Source organism: Triticum urartu, chromosome 3A (genome assembly GCF_056163025.1).
Source record: "Triticum urartu cultivar PI428250 chromosome 3A, HENAU_Tu73, whole genome shotgun sequence".
In the NCBI taxonomy this organism is placed as follows: Eukaryota; Viridiplantae; Streptophyta; class Magnoliopsida; order Poales; family Poaceae; genus Triticum; species Triticum urartu.
In genome coordinates this window covers 741,613,489-741,633,042 of record NC_141875.1, presented here as the reverse complement: position 1 = coordinate 741,633,042, position 19,554 = coordinate 741,613,489, and the positions used below count along the sequence as shown (strand labels likewise).

Sequence of the window (19,554 nt, the reverse complement as noted above, 5' to 3'; positions counted from 1 at the left end):
TGTCATCGGTATGTTACTTGCCCCAGATTCGATCGTCGGTATTCCAATACCTAGTTCAATCGCATTACCGGCAAGTCTCTTTACTCGTTCTGTAATACATCATCCCACAACTAACTCATTAGTTGCAATGCTTGCAAGGCTTAAGTGATGTGCATTACCGAGAGGGCCCAGAGATACCTCTCCGACAATCGGAGTGACAAATCCTAATCTCGAAATACGCCAACCCAACATGTACCTTGGGATACACCTGTAGAGCTCCTTTGTAATCACCCAGTTACGTTGTGACGTTTGGTAGCACACAAAGTGTTCCTCCGGCAAACGGGAGTTGCATAATCTCATAGTCATAGGAACATGTATAAGTCATGAAGAAAGCAATAGCAACATACTAAATGATCGGGTGCTAAGCTAATGGAATGGGTCATGTCAATCAGATCATTCACTTAATGATGTGATCCCGTTAATCAAATAACAACTCATTGTTCATGGTTAGGAAACATAACCATCTTTGATTAACGAGCTAGTCAAGTAGAGGTATACTAGTGACACTTTGTTTGGCTATGTATTCACACATGTATTATGTTTCCGGTTAATACAATTCTAGCATGAATAATAAACATTTATCATGATATAAGGAAATAAATAATAACTTTATTATTGCCTCTAGGGCATATTTCCTTCATGTGCCACCGCCCCCACTCCCTACCGCGGCCACACCGCCACTTTCCCCTCTCCCCCCATGTCTTTCAACTCCTCCCTCTCCAGCGCCACCAACCCCTTCGCCGGCCTGGATCCCACCGACACCCGCAACCTGAACATCCATGAACATGTTCCCATTTGTCTTGATCCCCACGACTCCACGTACTACGCGTGGAAAACCTACTTATCTATCGTCTTTCGCGAGTACAATCTCGTGGATCATGTCGACGGCTACGTCGATTCGAGCGCCATGAAGGATGACTCCGAGTGGAACACCATCGATGCCACGCTCATCCGGTTGTTCTTCCTCGCCGTTTCGAAGTCCTTGTTTCACACCGTCATGAGCGATGGTGATGATGCACACGTCGTGTGGGTGAAGCTCAACAGCCTATTCACTGACAATCATCTTCAACGTCGCGTCTTTCTGCAACAAGAATTTTTTTGTGGTCATCAAGATGCTCGATCAATTGATGATTACTGCCGACGCCTCAAGACGCTCTCCGATGAGCTCCGTGACATCGGCATCAAGATTGACGATGATCTCCTCCTCAGCACGCTCACGGCCGGCCTCAACGAGGACTTCGGCAACGCCGCCGCCAATCTCACCTTTATGTCGGATCCCTCCTTCCCCAAGTTTTTTGCATACCTGGGTTGGGAGGAACGCCGGATGAAGCAGGTGAAGAAGCGGATGCAGCACACCGTCCTCGCCGCCGGCACTTCTCGCGGCGCCGCCCACCACCTACTCCGCCGGCTCCGTGACCTTTGCCCCCTGCGTTGTCATGCCTCTACCCGCTCTCAACAGCGCCACCCCCCCTCAACGGTGTGCCTGAACAGCAGCCCGGCGGTGGCCGGCGTAACAACCGCCAGGTAGGCATCCTAAGCAGCAGCACTAGCCCACCCCACCCTGAACCTAAGGCACCAACCCGTGGACCGGCGTTGTCCATGCGTACTCAATGCCAGTGCCATGGGCCCCAGCGCCAGGCCTCGTCGGGCCTCGACCGGCGGGCCATCAGGCCTACCTCGCCACATCAGCCAGCGCCAGCTACGCGGCCCATCCCACCCCGCCAATGGTCGGCGGCTGTGCTGCCGCCCTACGACGATTTCTTCCCACCACATGTTCCTCCTCCATGGGACCCTGCTCTTCTGGATGCACTGCATTCGGCCCCGTGACCAAGTCAATACAGTGGGGATGGAGATTGGTACATGAACTCGGGCGCCACCGCCCACATGACATCTCATCCCAGTAACCTAACCTCCTCCACCCCGGTTCATGCTCCTACTCGCATCACCGTTGGTAACGGTTCCTCTTTACCTATCACACATATTGGTCGTACTTTGTTTCCTTCCACATCTACGCACATCACCATGTCTAATGTTCTTGTTTCTCCTGATTTAGTCATGAACCTTGTTTCTGTTTGTCGTCTTGCTTGTGAGAATCATATTACCCTTGAATTTGACGATGTTGGTTTTTCTGTGAAGGAGGCCCGTACCCGGATGGTTCTTCACCGGTGTGATAGTCTCGACGAGCTCTACCCGGTGCACTCCTCCACCACCACCTCGACCACCCCAATCGCCCTCGCCGCCTGTGTCGACCTTTGGCATGCTCGTTTGGGACACCCCAACTCCACCATTTTGCGTCAAATTCTTCAGAGTTTTTCATTATCATGTAATAAGGTTGTCGACCATACTTGTGAGGCTTGCCATCTTGACAAGCAAGTTTGTCTCCCCTTTAGCGCATCTACAACTATTTCCACTATCCCATTTCAGTTACTTCATAGTGATGTTTGGACATCTCCGGTTGCAAGTAACACCGGCTACCTCTACTATTTGGTGATTTTAGATGATTTTTCTCATTATGAGTGGACATTTCCTCTTTGTCGCAAATCCGATGCCTTTGCCACACCCACCGCATTTTATTCCTATGTCATCACATAGTTCGGTCGTCCCATACTTGTACTCAAACCGATAACGGAAAAGAATTTGACAACGTCGCCATTCACAATCTTCTTGCTTCACACGACACCATCTTCCGCCTAACTTGTCCCTACACTTCACAGCAAAATGACCGTGCTGAGCATATCCTACACACTCTCAATGATTGCGTTCATACGCTACTCTTTCACTCTAAATTACCTCCCCGATTCTGGCTTGATGCTCTCCCCACCGCCACTCCTCTTCTTAACATTTGATCGTATCGTCCCCTTTGGAACTACGACCCTCACCAAGTCCTCTTTGGTGCGCCTCCAAGTATCGTGTCCACCACCCCCCACGAACTCACCCCACAATCACTTCCTTGCATCTTCCTTGGCTACCCGTCCAACACCAAAGGTTACCGGTGCTATGATCCAGTGTTCCACTGCGTGTATGCCTCGCGGCACATGTACATTGACGAGACGGTGTTTCCTTTTCAGCAGGTACCACCCTCTGCCGAGTCCTCTGTGGCATCTCTCTCCCCTTGTAACTTGTATGTATCTTGGGAGACAAGGCAACCGGTGCACCCCCATTATCTATATATGTGCCTAGTGCACGATCAATCAAATCATCGATGCGTCCAATCCCTCTCTTCCTAACTTACAGGAATGTCTCCTCCCACTGAACAAATATCGCCAGAAGGCTGAAATAAATCAAAGAAAATGCGATCTCCAATATCAAATCTAAGAATTAAATTCTTGTGTGCTGGGAATAGCACCGTCCTCCTAACCATCCAACCATAGTGGTTCGCACACTCTAGTTTCCTAAGCTCGAATTACTTAGGGTGCATGTTTCCTTATTTCAATCACATATATGTGGCACAGATTATTTTTTTCTATTTCGAATTGTAAATAACTCTACTTTTCTTAAGAGTATGGCATGGTAGAGAGGAAGAACCATGAGTGGGCATTAGCGTAGTGAATACTGTGTAGTAGATGTCAAGCAGTACGTGCATATAGAGTAATATATTGCATCATGGAAGGTGATCGATGTAATATATGCACACGTGCACTAGTTTTTTAACTGTTAGCACAAAAGAAAAATTGAAGTGAGAAATTTACTTGTTGTCTCGTATTCGAGGTGACTGTTTCATGTCATCGACCTTTACCAAAAATGCAGGTCACTTCCGTACATACATACACTACCCGCTGCAGTACAGCTACCAACAGTGACCACAATTATCATACCACGGACGAACAATGATACTTGCAAACCACCTGGCTTCAATTAAACACTTATTTGTTCACATGGACAATCAATCGTCGAGTAATCGAAGAAGGGCACCTAATTTGCTTTCTGCAGCAGAGCATGCACATAACCAAGAACACTGTCATGTGTACTGACCATGGAAATTGAATTGGACATGATTGCCTGCCACTTTCTATCTTGATTTAAAATTGGAGAGAAAAAAACTCATCGCCCACGACACCTACCCCAAGTGCTGGCTGGTAATGAGCAGATGTGAGCTTTTCCCGTATTCAAATCATTATGGTTGATAACATGGAGGCGATTTTGCACACGTAGCAACCATGTCGACATGACAAACATACATAAAAATATTAGGAACTAATATATTACATCATGGAAGGTGATCAATGTTATATGTGCACGTGTATTTGTTTTGTAACTGTTAACACACATGAAAAATTAAAGCGAGAAAAATTTAGTTGTCATCTCGTATTCATGATGACTATTTCATATCATCGACGGATATGAAGATGACAAGAGAGTATGTATAAGTCCGGCTACGTACAGTACCCGCAACTATCATATTACGAATGAACTGTGGTACTTGCAAACCACCTGGCTTCAATTAAACATTTATTTATTGAGTGAATTCCACTTTTTACTCCTTAGTTATGCATTTTTGACACTAATTACCCTATCGAATGAAAAATCGTCAAGATTACCCCTTTTAAAAGCTTTGAAACCTTGTTTTTTTATGCGTGTCTATTGGGCAAGGTGTAAGGTGTTGACTAGAGTTTAAAAATATGAAGACGAGGAGGAGGATTTGAACATATGGGTAAGAGAAATCTGAACATGAATATCGATTATGCCCTCAGATCTTTACGCATTTTACCGTGCCACGTCGGCGTAACATGCCGGTACTATCTAACAGAAACAAGCAAAGTGCTAAACTGGGGTAAAACTGTGTTCAAAATCTTCTAAATGAAATATTTGGTAGAAGTTGCACTAATAGGGTAATATGTGTCACAAATGCAGAACTACAAAGTAAAAAGTGGAATTCACTCTTATTTATTCATGCCAAAAATCGGCCCTAGAGTAATAAACGAAGAGCTATTAATGTGCTCCCTATGCCCGAGAATGCACAACCATGGGAGTCGAGTCAAACTTGATTGCTCGAGGTTGCCAACTCGCTCGGGTTCAAGACAAACATCTACCTTGGTATACAAGTGGAAAAACTCAACGCCAAACCTACCTTACTAATTTTTGTAGTTTTGCCTCTTATATTTTGAAATTAGAAAAGCTTGACCCTTAACTTCTGACACAGAGCAGATTTGATCCTTTACCCAAGTCAAAACAGTATAGTCATTGACATGGCGGCAATTTTGCACCCATAACAAGCCTTTCGACATGAAAATCAATAAAAATGAATAAAATATATTTTACATACAAATTTATACAGAAATCAGGAAAACCCTATAAGTATTCCAATAAATAAATAATTGTTCTGAATACACTTCAAGAGTACTATAAAAAGACTGCTCGTGAATGTATAATTTATTTATACGTTTTCCACAGTTTCCAGATTTTTGTTCAAACTTCTAAATTTATTCCTCTTTTATCTTGTCCTGAATTTCCATTGCTGTTTTGTTTAGTAACGAATGCATGTTTTTTTATCTTGTTTTTGTGCCGATTGGTTTGTGCATAAAAGCATCACCACATTAGTGCTCAGATGAAGTTCACCAGGTCAGCAATCAAAGCATCCAAACTTTAAATCATTTGGTCACCTGAATTTCACCAGGTTAGCGATCAAGGCATCCAATCTTTACATTTAGAGTATGGGAATCATAAATAAACTTAGCCAGCACTTTAGTGGTCAAATATAATGTTAGTCCCTTCAGATGCAAAACTAAGTTGTATACCCAAGACAACACTAGAGATCATTGCCACTTTTGCTTTATGCATACATGACATGCACATTGTCTGAAGTTCAATTCGCTTTGATATATTCCACGTTTTATGGTATCTTTGAAACACAATATTATGAAAACGTCGAAATAGAAGAAGAAAAGAACACATGATGAGAATGGCAACACATGATGAAAACGTGTGGTTGTCTCATAACATAGTGAGTAATATGGCTTGCTAGAATTCAAACAAAATATGTAGGCCTGCCAAATTACTAGTACCATTTAACTCTATTTGTTGATTCTCAAAAAAAAGAAACACTATGTGGTGGCCTGGGTGATTAATTATGCGGTTCCAAATTAACTATCAGCTTAGCTAATCAGAGTACACTGACTAATTAATTGAAAACTGTAGCTAGCATGGGTGGCGCTTTCAGCCGCGTCAGCATTCACCATGGAAAATAGCAGAAGTGTGCCAATAAAGGAAAACAACGACAACATGTGGGTCCTCCACTGCTATTGCTCTCTAAAGGCTATATATAGAGAGTGTGTGTGTATATGTCCTTTCTTTCTCATCTCTTGGTGTTGCTAGCAACCTGGCTGCTCCCTCCTTGGTATTACTAGCAGTACTCTGATTCCCTCCCACTATCTCTTCTCTCCAACCTCCAGCAGCTCTCGCCCTCCCAACAACTCTCTTAAATAGCCTCTCTAGAAGTCTAGATCACCGGTCATGATCCGCCCTCCCGCCTTGCTAGATTCATCAAGCTGCTGGAACACAAACAACAGCCAGCAGCAGGTATGCATCCTTGTGTTTCTATAGCTATCTAATAAGTAGTATAGTCCCTCAAGATTTTGCACACAAGAAAAAAGAGTATGTGTGTCTGTGCACTAGCTAAGCTAGGGTTTGTTAATTGCAGATATATACCTTCGAATATACTTCGTGCATATACATCTTGGCTATATGCTTAATTGATTACTCATCTCCTTGTTGATTCGTAGCTGCAGCAAATCGGCAGTAGCACTCATAACACTGCTACTCCGCCTGCTGGTCCTGGTGATGGTGGAGGCAGCAATCAGGAAGGGTTTATGGCCACGGCCTGGGCCGGAGAGGGTTGTGGTGCTGGGGATGGCGATAGAGGCGAGAGCGGGAATCGCAAGCCGATGTCCATGTCGGAGCGGGCACGGCTGGCGCGGGTGCCGCGGCCTGTACCGGGGCTCAACTGCCCACGCTGCGACTCCACCAACACCAAGTTTTGCTACTTCAACAACTACTCCCTCACCCAGCCTCGCCACTTCTGCCGCGCCTGCCGCCGCTACTGGACCCGCGGCGGTGCGCTCCGAGAGGTGCCCACCCGCCGCCACGCCAAGCGCAAGGACAAGCCCAAGACGGCATCGTCCGCCTTGGAAGCCACTGCGGCAGGGATGTTGTCTGCGACGTCGACGATTCCCAGCAGTACATCTTGTGCCACCGGCACCGCGCCGCCCGGCCTGCAGTACTCCATGTTTGGCAGCGGGTTCGCCAACAGCTTCGACCCAGCGACCCTCAGCCCCAGCTTTCATGCCAGGCTGCTCTTCGCGGACAGCGACGCCTACGGGGCGGACGGCTGCGCGCAGCAGCACTACCACCAGGCCCACGTGAACGGGATGGAGCAGTGGGCGGCGGCGCAGATGGACAGCTTCCCATTCATGCACGCCAGGGATCATCAGATGTCCGGACCGCCAACTGACGCAATGCCCATCACGGTGGAGGCAATGCAGGGCATGTGGGCGGAGCTAGAGCTAAAGTTACCCTGATGCACCACCTAACCACACCGTAAAATTTCAAGCAACGATGTATTTAATAAGGGTGTATTTCACAACTTGTAACACGGAATTTGGGACATAATAGAAGCCGGTGTACAAAAATCAACAGTATTTTTTCAATATAATTGTTGGAAATATGAGCAATTTACCAAATGATTTTATTAATAGAAATATTAGATAAGCATGACTAATATAACATGGATAAAAGTAGTCATGCGATCTGACAGAGAGAAGGTAAATAACATCTTCATATATGAACTGCAACCAAACATGTCTAAAGCAGATAGTAGAACAGGTTGTATAAATGGCGTAGAACCTAACATATGTAGGACATACACTAGAGCAAATAACTGTGAGAGGACCTCTAACAGAAAGAGTAAGAACACTTATAGGACAGCAGCAGCAGCAGCACTGGACTTGGGGTTGGTGTCCTCGCCAGCCATGTCATCGAGAAGGTTGTCGACGTCGGGGAAGAAGTCGTCGTCGGGGAAGTAGTCGTCAGAGTCCAGGGCGTTCGTGACAAAGAAGTCAGTAGTCGTGCTGAGCGCTCCCCAAAAACCTTATCACCCTTCTCCCGTACATAACTCAAAAGGTGCGGTTCCGGAGGCTTATTGTCCCAACCTGCGGTGCACGCCGCAAGCCGGGATGGTGAAAAACGTAGCAGCGGCGCAGTGCTCAGGAACTTGTGGCGAGAGGAAGAAGAGTTTCTGGTGCGTCTCTCTGAGAGGAGCGACCTCCCTTTTATAGGCACAAGAGAAGGAGGCGAGAGGCTGTGCTGGAAGCTGAATAGAACGAGGGAGACGAAACGTCAATCTGCACGTTCGGTATTCAATCTCCACTACAGCAAAACGTTTCAGCTTCCGTGTGGCCTTTCGTATACCCGTCGTGCGTGGTAAAAATTTAGACATCGGCTCGGCTCATTCCCGCAACCCGCGACGAGGCGCGCGGCGAAGGAGGAGCGCGCGTGGATGTCCCTCTTGTTCTCATCCTCATACATGTGGAGAAAGAGCCTCCCTTATAAAGAGGTCCAACTCCCTCTAAACTAGCAATGTGGGACTAAACTTTAGTTCCACCTCTTTCCTTGCACGAATGGGCTGCGTGGGCCTCTAGGATTTATTAGGAGTTTCTAAAACTGCTATTGGGCTAGGCCCAAAATAGACAAAATTCCAGCAATCCCCCATCAGATCTGAGAGACACCCAAAATTTGCCTTTGGTTCCAAAACACTGTTTTATATACCGGTACTGCAGTGGAGACTGTTGAGTTGAACTTCCACCTAGAACTCTATGCTACACTAGTAAGCAACTTGAACAGTGGACTGGGCTTTGAACTGCAAGTTTACTGCGAATCTAGCTTCACATAAAGCCTTGACCGATACGTGGCTACCGTGGGTCTTCCCCGCGGGTGGAGCTTATGCGTCATACTCCAAGACCTTTCATGAGTTTACTAGAGAGAACCCTACTCTCATAGATTGCGACGTTTGACAATCAGACTCTTATAGGTGTGTTCTTCAAAAGATGTTCTGCAGGACAACATCTATGCTTAAATGAGCCACTTAGAACACATTAAGATATACATCATCCTGCCGTGCAGATTTAGGAGAGTATTCCATCTTCATGGAGTTGATCTTCATGGACGATCGTACCCCCGATGTCGCCATCCACAAAGCCCTTGCCCTCTGGCACCTTGGCCACGAAAACTGGGTATGCCACATCCTTCTCTCTAAGACGCCGCTTCTCCAAAGAAAGAACACTGTCGTGCAGACTCCGCATAGCACCGGTTGCAGCATTCAGCATATTTGGCGGTAGCATCGCCCTACCCGCCACATGCACCCTCCTCGAGATATCCTTAGGTGAAGGTGGCCGTCCTGAGCACGGATCGAACTCGGTGCCGGCTGGCTCGCACCGGCGCCCTTGTTAGTCTTTTGTTTCCGTCCCTTCTTCTTGATCTCCTGTAATGGGACCGAGTTCTGCTCACAGACCGCCTTCTTGAGCGTGTTGGGGCTGATAATATTTCGCACCACAGCTATCTGAGGCTCGGTGAAGGCGGGAGCTGGAGGCGTGTCCTGAGAACTGAACGCCAGACGATGCCTGTTGCAATTGGATTTCTCCGCCGTACCAGCTAGATCGCGGTGGTCTTGGTTGGGTTCTTGAGAAAGAGGCCCGCAGAACTCGTCAGCGTACCCATGTTCGGCAAAGTACTTATCAACATTGGTAAATGTACCGTCATCGTTGTCGTCGCCGTCCGGATCCTGTGCCATAGGGCTGTCCGGATCCTGTGCCATAGGGATGTCCGGCAGGTCCGGTAGCGTTGCGGCGTTCTTGCCATGGCTTGGCGCCGGCACGACTGGCGGTCTTGTCTGTGGGGTGGTGTCCCCCGTCCCCAAACGAATCTGGCTCTTCAGCCAAAGCAGGGGCCAGTTTACGCAGGCGCTGAGGGTCATCTCATCTTCTTCGTCGGCCCCAGCGGGTCGAATCGGAGGTAACAGCTCGTCGCAGCCTGGCAGCACCCAAACCACTTCAACCCTATACATTGTAGGTGGCATCGGATTACCGTGGAACATGGGGTTGCCCGGTTGAACGATTCTGCCCTTGGCGACATCGACCAACTCGGCGCCCACGAAGTGCAGAAGAGTGCAAGGAACGTCGGCGGTGCCCTGCGAAAACATGTACAGGGCGTCAGGGATGCCCAGTCAAAGGCAAGGAGATGAAGTCATCGGCCGAGAGGCTTAGTTACGGTGATGCCGTCGAGCTCGGCTAATGTCGAGGCACCGCCAACGGCGGGCGTGCAACTGACGGAGGGGGTGCTTGTTGGCGAGGTGCCGGCCGGCGTACACCCGGGTGCATTAAGCTCCAATGCCCGTGCCGGCGCCGGAGACACGAATACCGCCTCCGCCGGAGACACCAATGGCGCCACCGCCGGAGACACCAATGGCGCCGCCTGCGCGCTGTGCGAGTTGCTGGCCGTGAAGCTGCGAACCGGGGGAGGCCCCTGTTGGCCGCCCGCAATCCACGTCGTCAGCCCATGAATCAACGTAGGCACCATGGCGTTGAGCGTCGTTCTAAGTTGTTGTTGCACTTGCTCTTGGACAAGCTCCGGAATCCGAGCCACTTTGTGCCTTGAGTTCTTCAACCTCGCGCGTCTGGCTTTCCGAGCTGGTCTTTTTCTCCTTCCGCACACCAGCGGTATAGTATGACCCCCATTTTGTGGACAAGCCTTTGCCGGCCACACGACCAGCTAACGTCGGCTTAGTGAGCTTATCCTTGGTTTTCATTACATTCAACGCCCTATTTAAAGGGGTGTCGAAAGGGGAGCTCTTAGACGACCCCGCGCTACTACTTTCAGTGTCCTGCGAAAGGAACGTGAACCATTTAGAAATATTGGGGATTAATTAGAGTGCAACCATATGGAGCTAATTACGCGGGGGTGTATTCCTTACCAGAAGAAGCTCAAGCGCCCTGGTCTTCGGATCCGTGGTAAGCTCCTTTGTTATCGGGTCCTCCTTGTACCGGGCCCTGACATAGTTCCTGGTCTGCTTGTCACCGCTGTATTTCTCGAAGCGGGGCGGTAGCCCTTGCTCGGCACGCTCCGCGTCCTCCTTGTCCCATATAGGCCCCGCCACTCTGTAACCGCCGGGACCGAGTTTGTGTTCCCCTAAGTTCAACTCCCACATTTCTTCCCCCCACTGACTTGATTCGGAGGTTGCACTGCTCTCGCACTTGATCTTGAACTCCTTGTACTCATCTTCGCTAATCAAAGGATATTTCTCCTTGATCTTCTCATAACTATCACCTTTATCAATCATTCTCTTCACCGCGCTTCTCCAAGTAGACAGGGCCGTGCTCATCTTCGTGAGGGCGGCACTGTTCACTTTATTCCCTGAGAGGCGTGTGTTTTCAAATTCGGCGGGGAACTTGTATCGTTCGTGCAGCTTCGTGAAGAGGAGGTTGCGCAAATTCCCTCGGTCCTTATGCCTAAGGTTCTCGGTGTTGATCGAGACGGTGCTCCGGAGAATGCACCCGAGCTGAACCGAGTACCCCTTGACTATATGTTTGGGCTCCGTTGGATTCCCGTCGGAGTCCACTTGAGTGAATTCCTCCTTGAGGGTGCGGAGCGCATTCGGGCGCCGGTCCTTCCTTTGCTTCTTCGGTTGGCTACCATCTGTGTGTGCGCCGCCATCATCAGTGGTGGCATCCTCGGCGGGACCATCAGTGGTGTCATCCCCGACGCCATTAGGGGTTGTGTAATCAGGATCGGTGTCTTCCGCAGCGTCCTCATAGCGGTGAGGTTGTTCCTCTATCTCCTGGGACAGCTCCCAGAATTGCTTGCCGCCCGAACCACCGGCCTCATCGTTGTGGGCCATGTTTCGCTCTAAATAGGAAAAAAGTTTGGTCAAAAAGTTGGTTATTATCAAGGAACAAGATCATGGTCTCATCATTTAGGGTTTGTCGACACCGAGGCACCCTAAAAGCCTAAGCTTTCATCATTTAGGGTTTGTCGACGCCGAGGCACCCTAAAAGCCTAAGCGTACATCATTTAGGTTCTCATCGACACCGAGGCATCCGGGGCAGCCAAGTTAAGTTTTCATCATTTAGGGTTTATCGATGCTGAGGCACCCTAGGTTGGGCCTAATCACTTGGCACTAATCACTTGGCTCTATTGCCACCTATGTTGGGTTTATCATCTAGGGTTTATCGATGCTAAGGAGAATTCTAAGTTGGGCCTAATAACTTGGCTCTATTGCCACCTATGGTTTAATGCAGCAAGAATGGCAGGGCAGTTGATCCTACTTAACTAAGTACTAAGATACCCCGGCCCATGCATTAGTCGCAAGTACCCCATATGTCCTATTTTTAGCAAAGTCATGCTAAAATTCACGGAAAATTTTAGCATGACCTTTGCTGAAAATAGGACATATGGAATACCCGAATTTGCCGGAACGGAAGTTAATCGACATTCCGGCAAACTCAAGGGCAACTCGGGGTACCTGCAAATTCATCAGGACACAATGGTCGGAGTCAAAACCCAGCAAACTAGCAAGATGATCATCATCTTTGCAAGACAGTAGCTCAAGTTTTGGACAGTAGCCTCTGAAGAAAACAGCATTGCAACATTCAAGTTCACAGGATAAAAAAATCATCCACATTCACCAACCCACATGATGTTAAAACCCACATGATGTTATAACTGTATACACTGAACATGATGATACCAAATGGGAAGGAAAATTGTATCACTCTAGATTAGTGTAGCCACTATCTAACAAAACCAGAATGTTAACAAAATTACACCATGATGATACCAAATTCTTGTAGCAGTACAATGAGTTCACAGGATAAAAAAATCATCCACATTCAGCAACCCAAACTGGTGGAGATACAGCAAACCAGAACCTCCCAGGTTTCTGCCATTTTATTTTTCCCACCGTATATGTTTTTTGATTCATGTCATGGTACTTGCTGTCAAACCAAGTATTTTCTTTCTACATAATCTGGGAAGTTTCCTTCTTACTGTCTCACTATCTTACTGTCTCACTACAAAAAACTAGTATGGTTAGTTGAGACTAGTATGCTTAGTTGCATTATGACAGGCAAAAACTACAAATATTTGTGTTTTTAGTTGAGCAATGCAGCGACAGTGTGATAGGCAAGTTTCAGCTGGCAAAGTGTCATGATTCAGACAACAGAGCAGCTAAGCATAGCAAGTGGATAGTTTAGTCAGTATACTAGTACTCTTTAGAAAGCATGAGACATATATTACCTGGAGGAGACTTCGTCGGAGAGTTGCCTGTGAATTGAAAATACAACGAGATCAGCAAAGGACAGTAAGATATATACTGAAATTATCATAACAAAATGCCAGCTACTGCCATGGTCAAAGAATAGATTATGATAGCTGGACAAGTACAGGTCAAACTAGATAATTTTCAGAACCGGTTTAACCACCGCAGGATAAAACAATGCATCCAAGACTGGGCTTAGACTAATATCCTCATAGCATAATCTGACATCAAGCAAATAATATAAGAACAGTGAAAATGTATGTTCACTGCAAATGAATATGGACAAAGTGTTCACATTCTTGGAGTAACAAATATTCATCTACTCATTTGTTGATACCTAGGAGTAACAAGACTGCACTTGCCAATAATGTTTTATTTATGCTTCCCAAGGACCAACTCCTAAACTGAACACAAAAAACTGTGTGCACATCTGCAAGTTGTAGAAGGAAAAGGTGCAACACTAAAAAAATATCGAAGTAACAGATCCATTAATCAATTATGGACTTCTTACATGTTACATCTATCATTATGGACTTCTTACATGTTTCATATTGTTGCATGAATCCAAATTCACTGGAATATTGTTGCATGAAGCAAAAGAGGCCCTGGGCATCCATCCAACACAGCTAAACAAAGAAAATGCAGTTCCATGCTTTCACAATACAATTCCCTTCAGATTTCTTATTATGAGACAACAAGATACTTGTCACTGAAATTTTCTTCAGATTTCACAGTACTGAATTTCAATGGGAAAAATTCTTAGTACAGTTCAATCTCAGGGAATCAAATATGAGAATCAAATATGGGTCATGCAGTTCCACTATCTGTATAAAGAACCATCGGTGGCGCTCCACTAAGAACCATGACGCCCGCTGGTGCCGAGGATATGGGGATTGCCGGTGGGAGGAGATGGGATTGGGGTAGGGTCGCCTCACTCACGTTCTGGCTAGCACGCCAGCGTCGGGGAGAGGCGGGCGGGTTCGGGTGGCGTGAGCAAGGAGGTTGCTCGGTGCGGCGCTCCTCGATCTACGGTGGCGGTCCTCCTCGATCTGCGGCGGCGGTCCTCCCGGCCCGAGAGTCACTTGGCAGCAGCAGCTTCCTAGCTCGTCGGGGCACTCCTCCCTGGTTCGGACTGGCCACGCTGCTCGGGGACGGCGAAGGAGGCGAGGGGGGCGGCGAACACAGGGGGCAGCGGGTGAGATCGATGAGGCAGGGGAGAGATTAGAGAGATTGGGGATTTAGTGTGGGGGGAAGCTTTCTAATGGCGCACCACCCCCTCGTGCGCCATAAGTACGACTATTCTAATGGTGCACCACCCCTCGGTGCGCCATTAGAATTTTGTTTTAATCTAGCCCACTAGCCATATCTACAACCTAACCCTATCTACAACAGAACCCACCCACTAGCCCGACTGGTCAGCACGCAGCACACACACTAGGAGGTCCTAGGTTCAATTCCCAGGCTCCCTAATATTTTTTTATGCATTTTAAATGCTGTTTTTATATTTATTTGTGTTTAAATATGTTCAAACTTGTTTAAATCATAACGGTAATATTTTTTTTATAAAAATAGTAATAATTTTTTTTAAAAAATATGTTCAAATTTGTTACTTGAAAATATCATCGGCGGCGGTGGTGGAGCGGGGGAGGGTGCGGGGGGTGCCCTTTGGCGGCGGTGGAGCGGGGGAGGGTGCGGGGGGCCGGGTGCTCGTCGGCGGCGGTGGAGCGGTGGAGGGTTGCGGTGGGTCGTCGGCGGCGGTGGAGCTAGCGGGGGAGGGTGCGGGTGGGATAGAGATGGAGGGGGATCGAGATCGAGATGGAGGGGGAATCGAGATCGAGATGGAGGGGGATCTCTTCCTGTATATCTCAAGCTCGCATAGTATCACCACGATCTCTTCCTCTAGCCTTCTGAGTTGCTTCACGCCAATCGACTTCCGAGAGATGACGTCGAAAAAGTTGCATAGGCCAAATAGCGTTTCACGGACGTGCGCGTGCATGATCCCACGGATTGCAACTGGAAGTATCTGCGTCATCAGCACGTGACAGTCGTGAGACTTCATCCCGCTGAACTTTTGCTTCGCTAGGTCTAGGTATCTGCTTATCTTCCCCGCGTAACCGCAAGGAAGTTTTACTCCTAGGAGGCAGGTGAAAAACTGCTCGATCTCCTCCTGACTTAGAGTGAAGCACGCAGGAGGGTAGTCATTTCCCGTCTTCTTGGCTTTTTGCCTTTGCGACGACTTTCTGTGTCCTGCTTCGCCTCATCATCATCATCATTAGCGTGAAGCTCCTGCCTGATGCCCAGTAATTTCAAGTCTGCCCTTGCTTTCGGCCCATCTTTGGTCCTCTCTGGCATGTTGAGCAAGCTACCAAGCATACTCTCGCACACGTTCTTCGTGATATGCATGACATCAAGGCTGTGAGGCACACGGTGGATCTTCCAGTACGGCAAGTCCCAGAAAACAGACCTCGTTTTCCATACCTTCAGCAGCGACTCTGGCGCCTTTCGCTTCTTTCCCGGCTCTGGCTCCTTTTGCTTCTTTCCCGGCAGTGGGCAGTCTTTCCAATTTTTCAACAGCTCGTCTATTTCCTCGCCGCTCCTCGTACACGGGCGTTTTCGGGGTTCGGTTTCACCATCGAACAGATCCTTGCGTTTCCTCCACGGGTCATCGTCGCGAAGCCACCTTCGATGTCCCATGAACACGGTTTTCGAAGACCCGGGATCTCTATCTAGCTGGCGATACGTTGTGTCATCCATGCACCTTACGCATCCAGAAAATCCGTGGACTACCTGCCCCGCGAGATATCCGTAACCGAGATAGTCGTGCACCGTCGTGAGCAGTGCGGCTCTCATAGGGAAATATTCTTTCTCTGCAGCGTCCCACGTATTGGTTGGCGTTTTCGACAGCGTGTCTAGCTCCTCCTTCAGCAGCCCCAGATACAGATTGATGTCGTTCCCTGGTTGTTTCGGCCCTTCAATTAGCATACTCATGTGAATGTACTTCCTCTTCATGCACAACCAGGGGGGAAGGTTGTACTTCCACACAAACACAGGCCAGGTGCTATGTGTGCTTTTCTGGCTGCCAAACGGATTGACTCCATCGATGCTCGCGCCCAGCACGATGTTCCTTGGATCCTTCCCAAATTCTGGGTATTCGAAGTTCAACGCTTGCCACTGGCTCGCATCCTTAGGGTGACTCAGCATCTTGTCTTTTTTATTTATCTCCGGATCATTTCCGTCATCTTCCCGCTTCTTCTCCTCCCTATCCGTGTGCCAAGGCAAGAGCTTTGCTACCTTAGGGTCCGCGAAATACCGCTGCAGACGAGGAGTGATCGGAAAGTACCACACCGATTTTCGAGGAGCTTTCTTCCTCTTCTTGTATCAAGTGATGCCGCACACCGGACATATGGTAGACTCCGCGTGCTCGTACCGATAAATGATACAATTTTTCATGCACACATGGTATTTCACATGTGGTAAATCCAGAGGACACACGATTTTCTTCGCCTCCTCGAAACTGGTCGGGCACTTGTTCCCCTTGGGAAGACGTTTGTGCCAGAATGACATGTTCTCGACGAAGCATCCATCGGTCATTTTGTGTTTTACCTTCATCTCTAGAGCCATGAGCGTTACTTTCAGGCGGGTATCCTTGGTCCTGCATCCTTCATACAATGGAGTAACCGCGTCTATCTCCAGTTGATCGAGCTTGGCTTTCTCTCGGGCAGCACCTCTTGCGTTATCCGTCTGCTTGAGAAGCAGCTCTTGAATATGAGGGTCCTGCACCCAACCTCCATCGTCGTCTGCTCCGGCATCTTCATCTTCATGATCATGCCCTTCGTCTTGATCTTCCTCATCATCATGTATGACATCTAGTACATGATGACTGTGTACAGCATCACCGTCATGATCATGTCCTGGAGATTCTTCGTCTTCTCGCCCGCCCTCGCGGCGGTGGTACTTGTCTTGTTGCCCTTCCTCATTTCTTGCCCGGCCCCCATGGACGACTTCATAGTCATCTTCATCACCTTGCCACCGATAGCCATCCATGAAACCACGCAAGAGCAGGTGGTCCCGCACCTGCCCTGAATCCGGGTCCGCAATAAGGCTCTTCAGCTTGCATCTTCGACACGGACATCTTATCTCCGTCTCGTTCGTTTGAAGCATCTCGGCCTTCGCGGAGCTCAAAAACCTATTCACGATGCCTTCAGTCATCGTGCGGACCATGGTCGCCTGCGGGGTAGAGCAAAACGATATTTTAGAACCAAGAAAAAATTTGGCATGACCTTCCCTAAAAATAGGACCAAAAAGAATGCATAGTGCCAAAATTCTCGCCGAAACGGAAATGAATCAAAACATTCCAGCAAAATATTGGCAACTATCGCATTTCAAATACCGATACCTTCAAACACAAACATATATGCAACACCACAAACACATGCAACACCACAAACATACATAGATCTAGCTAGGCCACAAAAAGTGCATGTGCACGTTGTTGGAGCGAGCTAGGGAGAAAAAAAGTAGATCTACATCATGAAGATAGCTTTCCCCTTACTTACCTATCAAAAAAAATGTAATTTCACCACTTAATTTTGATGAATCTATGGTGGAAATGAGGTGAGGAGGAGGAGGCAGCTGAAAGCTTGGAGAAGGAGGTGGAGGGAATGAAGTGGGGAAAGTGAGTGGGTAGGTGTGGGGCTCTCCAAAATATCTTGTTGGGGTCCCAGGTTACTAACGGCGCACCACCAGCAAATGCGCCATTAGTAACCCTGGTTACTAATGGCGCACCTGCAGGCGGTGCGCCATTAGTAGTTTTGCAAAAAAGTAAAAATAAATAAATATATATACTAATGGCGCACCGGGTAATAGTGCGCCATTACTAGTTTAAACTAGTAATGGCGCACTGTGAAACGGTGCGCCATTAGTAGTTTTGCAAAAAAAAGAATAAATATTTTTTACAGTAATGGCGCACTGTCTGGCTGGTGCGCCATTACTAGTTAGAACGAGTAATGGCGCACTTCGACCTGATGCGCCATTAGTTTGTATGGAAAGTGGAAAAAAAATTAATACTAGTGGCGCACCCTGTTTCTGGTGCGCCATTAGTGTCTTCCACACTAATGGCGCATCACCAACCGGTGCGCCATTAGTATATAGTAGTGGCGCACTACTTCCATGGTGCGCCATTAGTATCAATCCTATCTATAGCCCTTTTCCTAGTAGTGATCTCTTTATTCTTTGTGGGAACTCAGTTTAGGACATGACATGCAGTCAATATCGCCTCCCCCCACCATGCCTTGGAGAGACCCGACGTGTCTAACATGGCGTTAACCAACTCTGTTAGAGTACGATTCTTTCTTTCGGCCACCCCATTTGAGTGAGGTGAATAGGGAGGCGTCCTCTCATGGATTATACCATGTTCCGCACAAAATGCATCAAATTCATTGGAAAAGTACTCTCCACCACGGTCGGACCTAAGCCTCTTGATTTTTCGATCAAGTTGGTTTTCCACATCATCTTTATAGATCTTGAAAAAGTTCAAAGCCTCATCCTTAGATTTCAGAAAATCCACACGGCAGTATCTAGTGGAGTCGTCAATTAACGTCATGAAATATTTCTTTCCACCTTTTGTCAAAACACCATTCATTTCACATAGATCTGAATGTATGAGTTCTAGTGGTGCCATATTTCTCGTTTCCGCAGACACATGAGACTTACGAGGTTGCTTAGCTTGCACACACACTTGACACTTGGATCCCTTGACAGTGGTGAAATTAGGGATTAAGTTCAACTTCGCTAGTCGCGACATGCAACCAAAATTAACATGACAAAGACGTGAATGCCACACATTTGATTCACTATTGTTGCAAATATGATTAGCAACTTTATTGCAAATGTCTGATAAGGATAAACGAAACAGGCCTCCTGACTCATAGCCTTTACCAACAAAGGTTCCATACTTGGATATTACAAATTTATTCGACTCAAAGACAAGCTTGTAGCCATCTCTACACAGAAGAGATCCGCTAACAAGATTTTTATTGACGGAGGGGACATGATGCACATTCTTCAGCCGCAGGATCTTCCCTGAAGTAAACTTTAGATCGACAGTGCCAACACCACGAACAGAAGCACTTGAACCGTTGCCCATCAGCACGGTTGAAGTCCCTACGGTCTGATAAGACGAAAACATGGAAATATCACTGCATACATGCACA

At 47.6% G+C, this 19,554-nt stretch overlaps 2 protein-coding genes across 2 annotated transcripts; both read left to right on the top strand.

The window, feature by feature from the left end:
* The first annotated feature begins 736 nt into the window (after nt 1-736).
* LOC147982549 (uncharacterized) lies at nt 737-1,567 on the top strand. The gene has a single exon (XM_087516339.1). It carries the CDS (start codon nt 737-739, stop codon nt 1,565-1,567), a length of 831 nt encoding a protein of 276 aa, XP_087372465.1.
* A 4,782-nt stretch (nt 1,568-6,349) lies between these two features.
* Nucleotides 6,350-7,560, top strand: LOC125549561 (uncharacterized). The gene is made up of 2 exons (XM_048712945.2): nt 6,350-6,555; nt 6,759-7,560. Exons 1-2 carry the CDS (start codon nt 6,490-6,492, stop codon nt 7,551-7,553), a joined length of 861 nt encoding a protein of 286 aa, XP_048568902.2. The 5' UTR covers nt 6,350-6,489; the 3' UTR covers nt 7,554-7,560.
* Nucleotides 7,561-19,554: the final 11,994 nt, after the last annotated feature.

Bases quoted from the DNA above. Each gene is read 5' to 3' on its own strand.
- LOC147982549 (XM_087516339.1), top strand. From the start codon at position 737: ATGTCTTTCAACTCCTCCCTCTCCAGCGCCACCAACCCCTTCGCCGGC.
- LOC125549561 (XM_048712945.2), top strand. From the start codon at position 6,490: ATGATCCGCCCTCCCGCCTTGCTAGATTCATCAAGCTGCTGGAACACA. The intron at 6,556-6,758 runs GTATGCATCCTT...GTTGATTCGTAG, and splicing joins CAAACAACAGCCAGCAGCAG to CTGCAGCAAATCGGCAGTAG.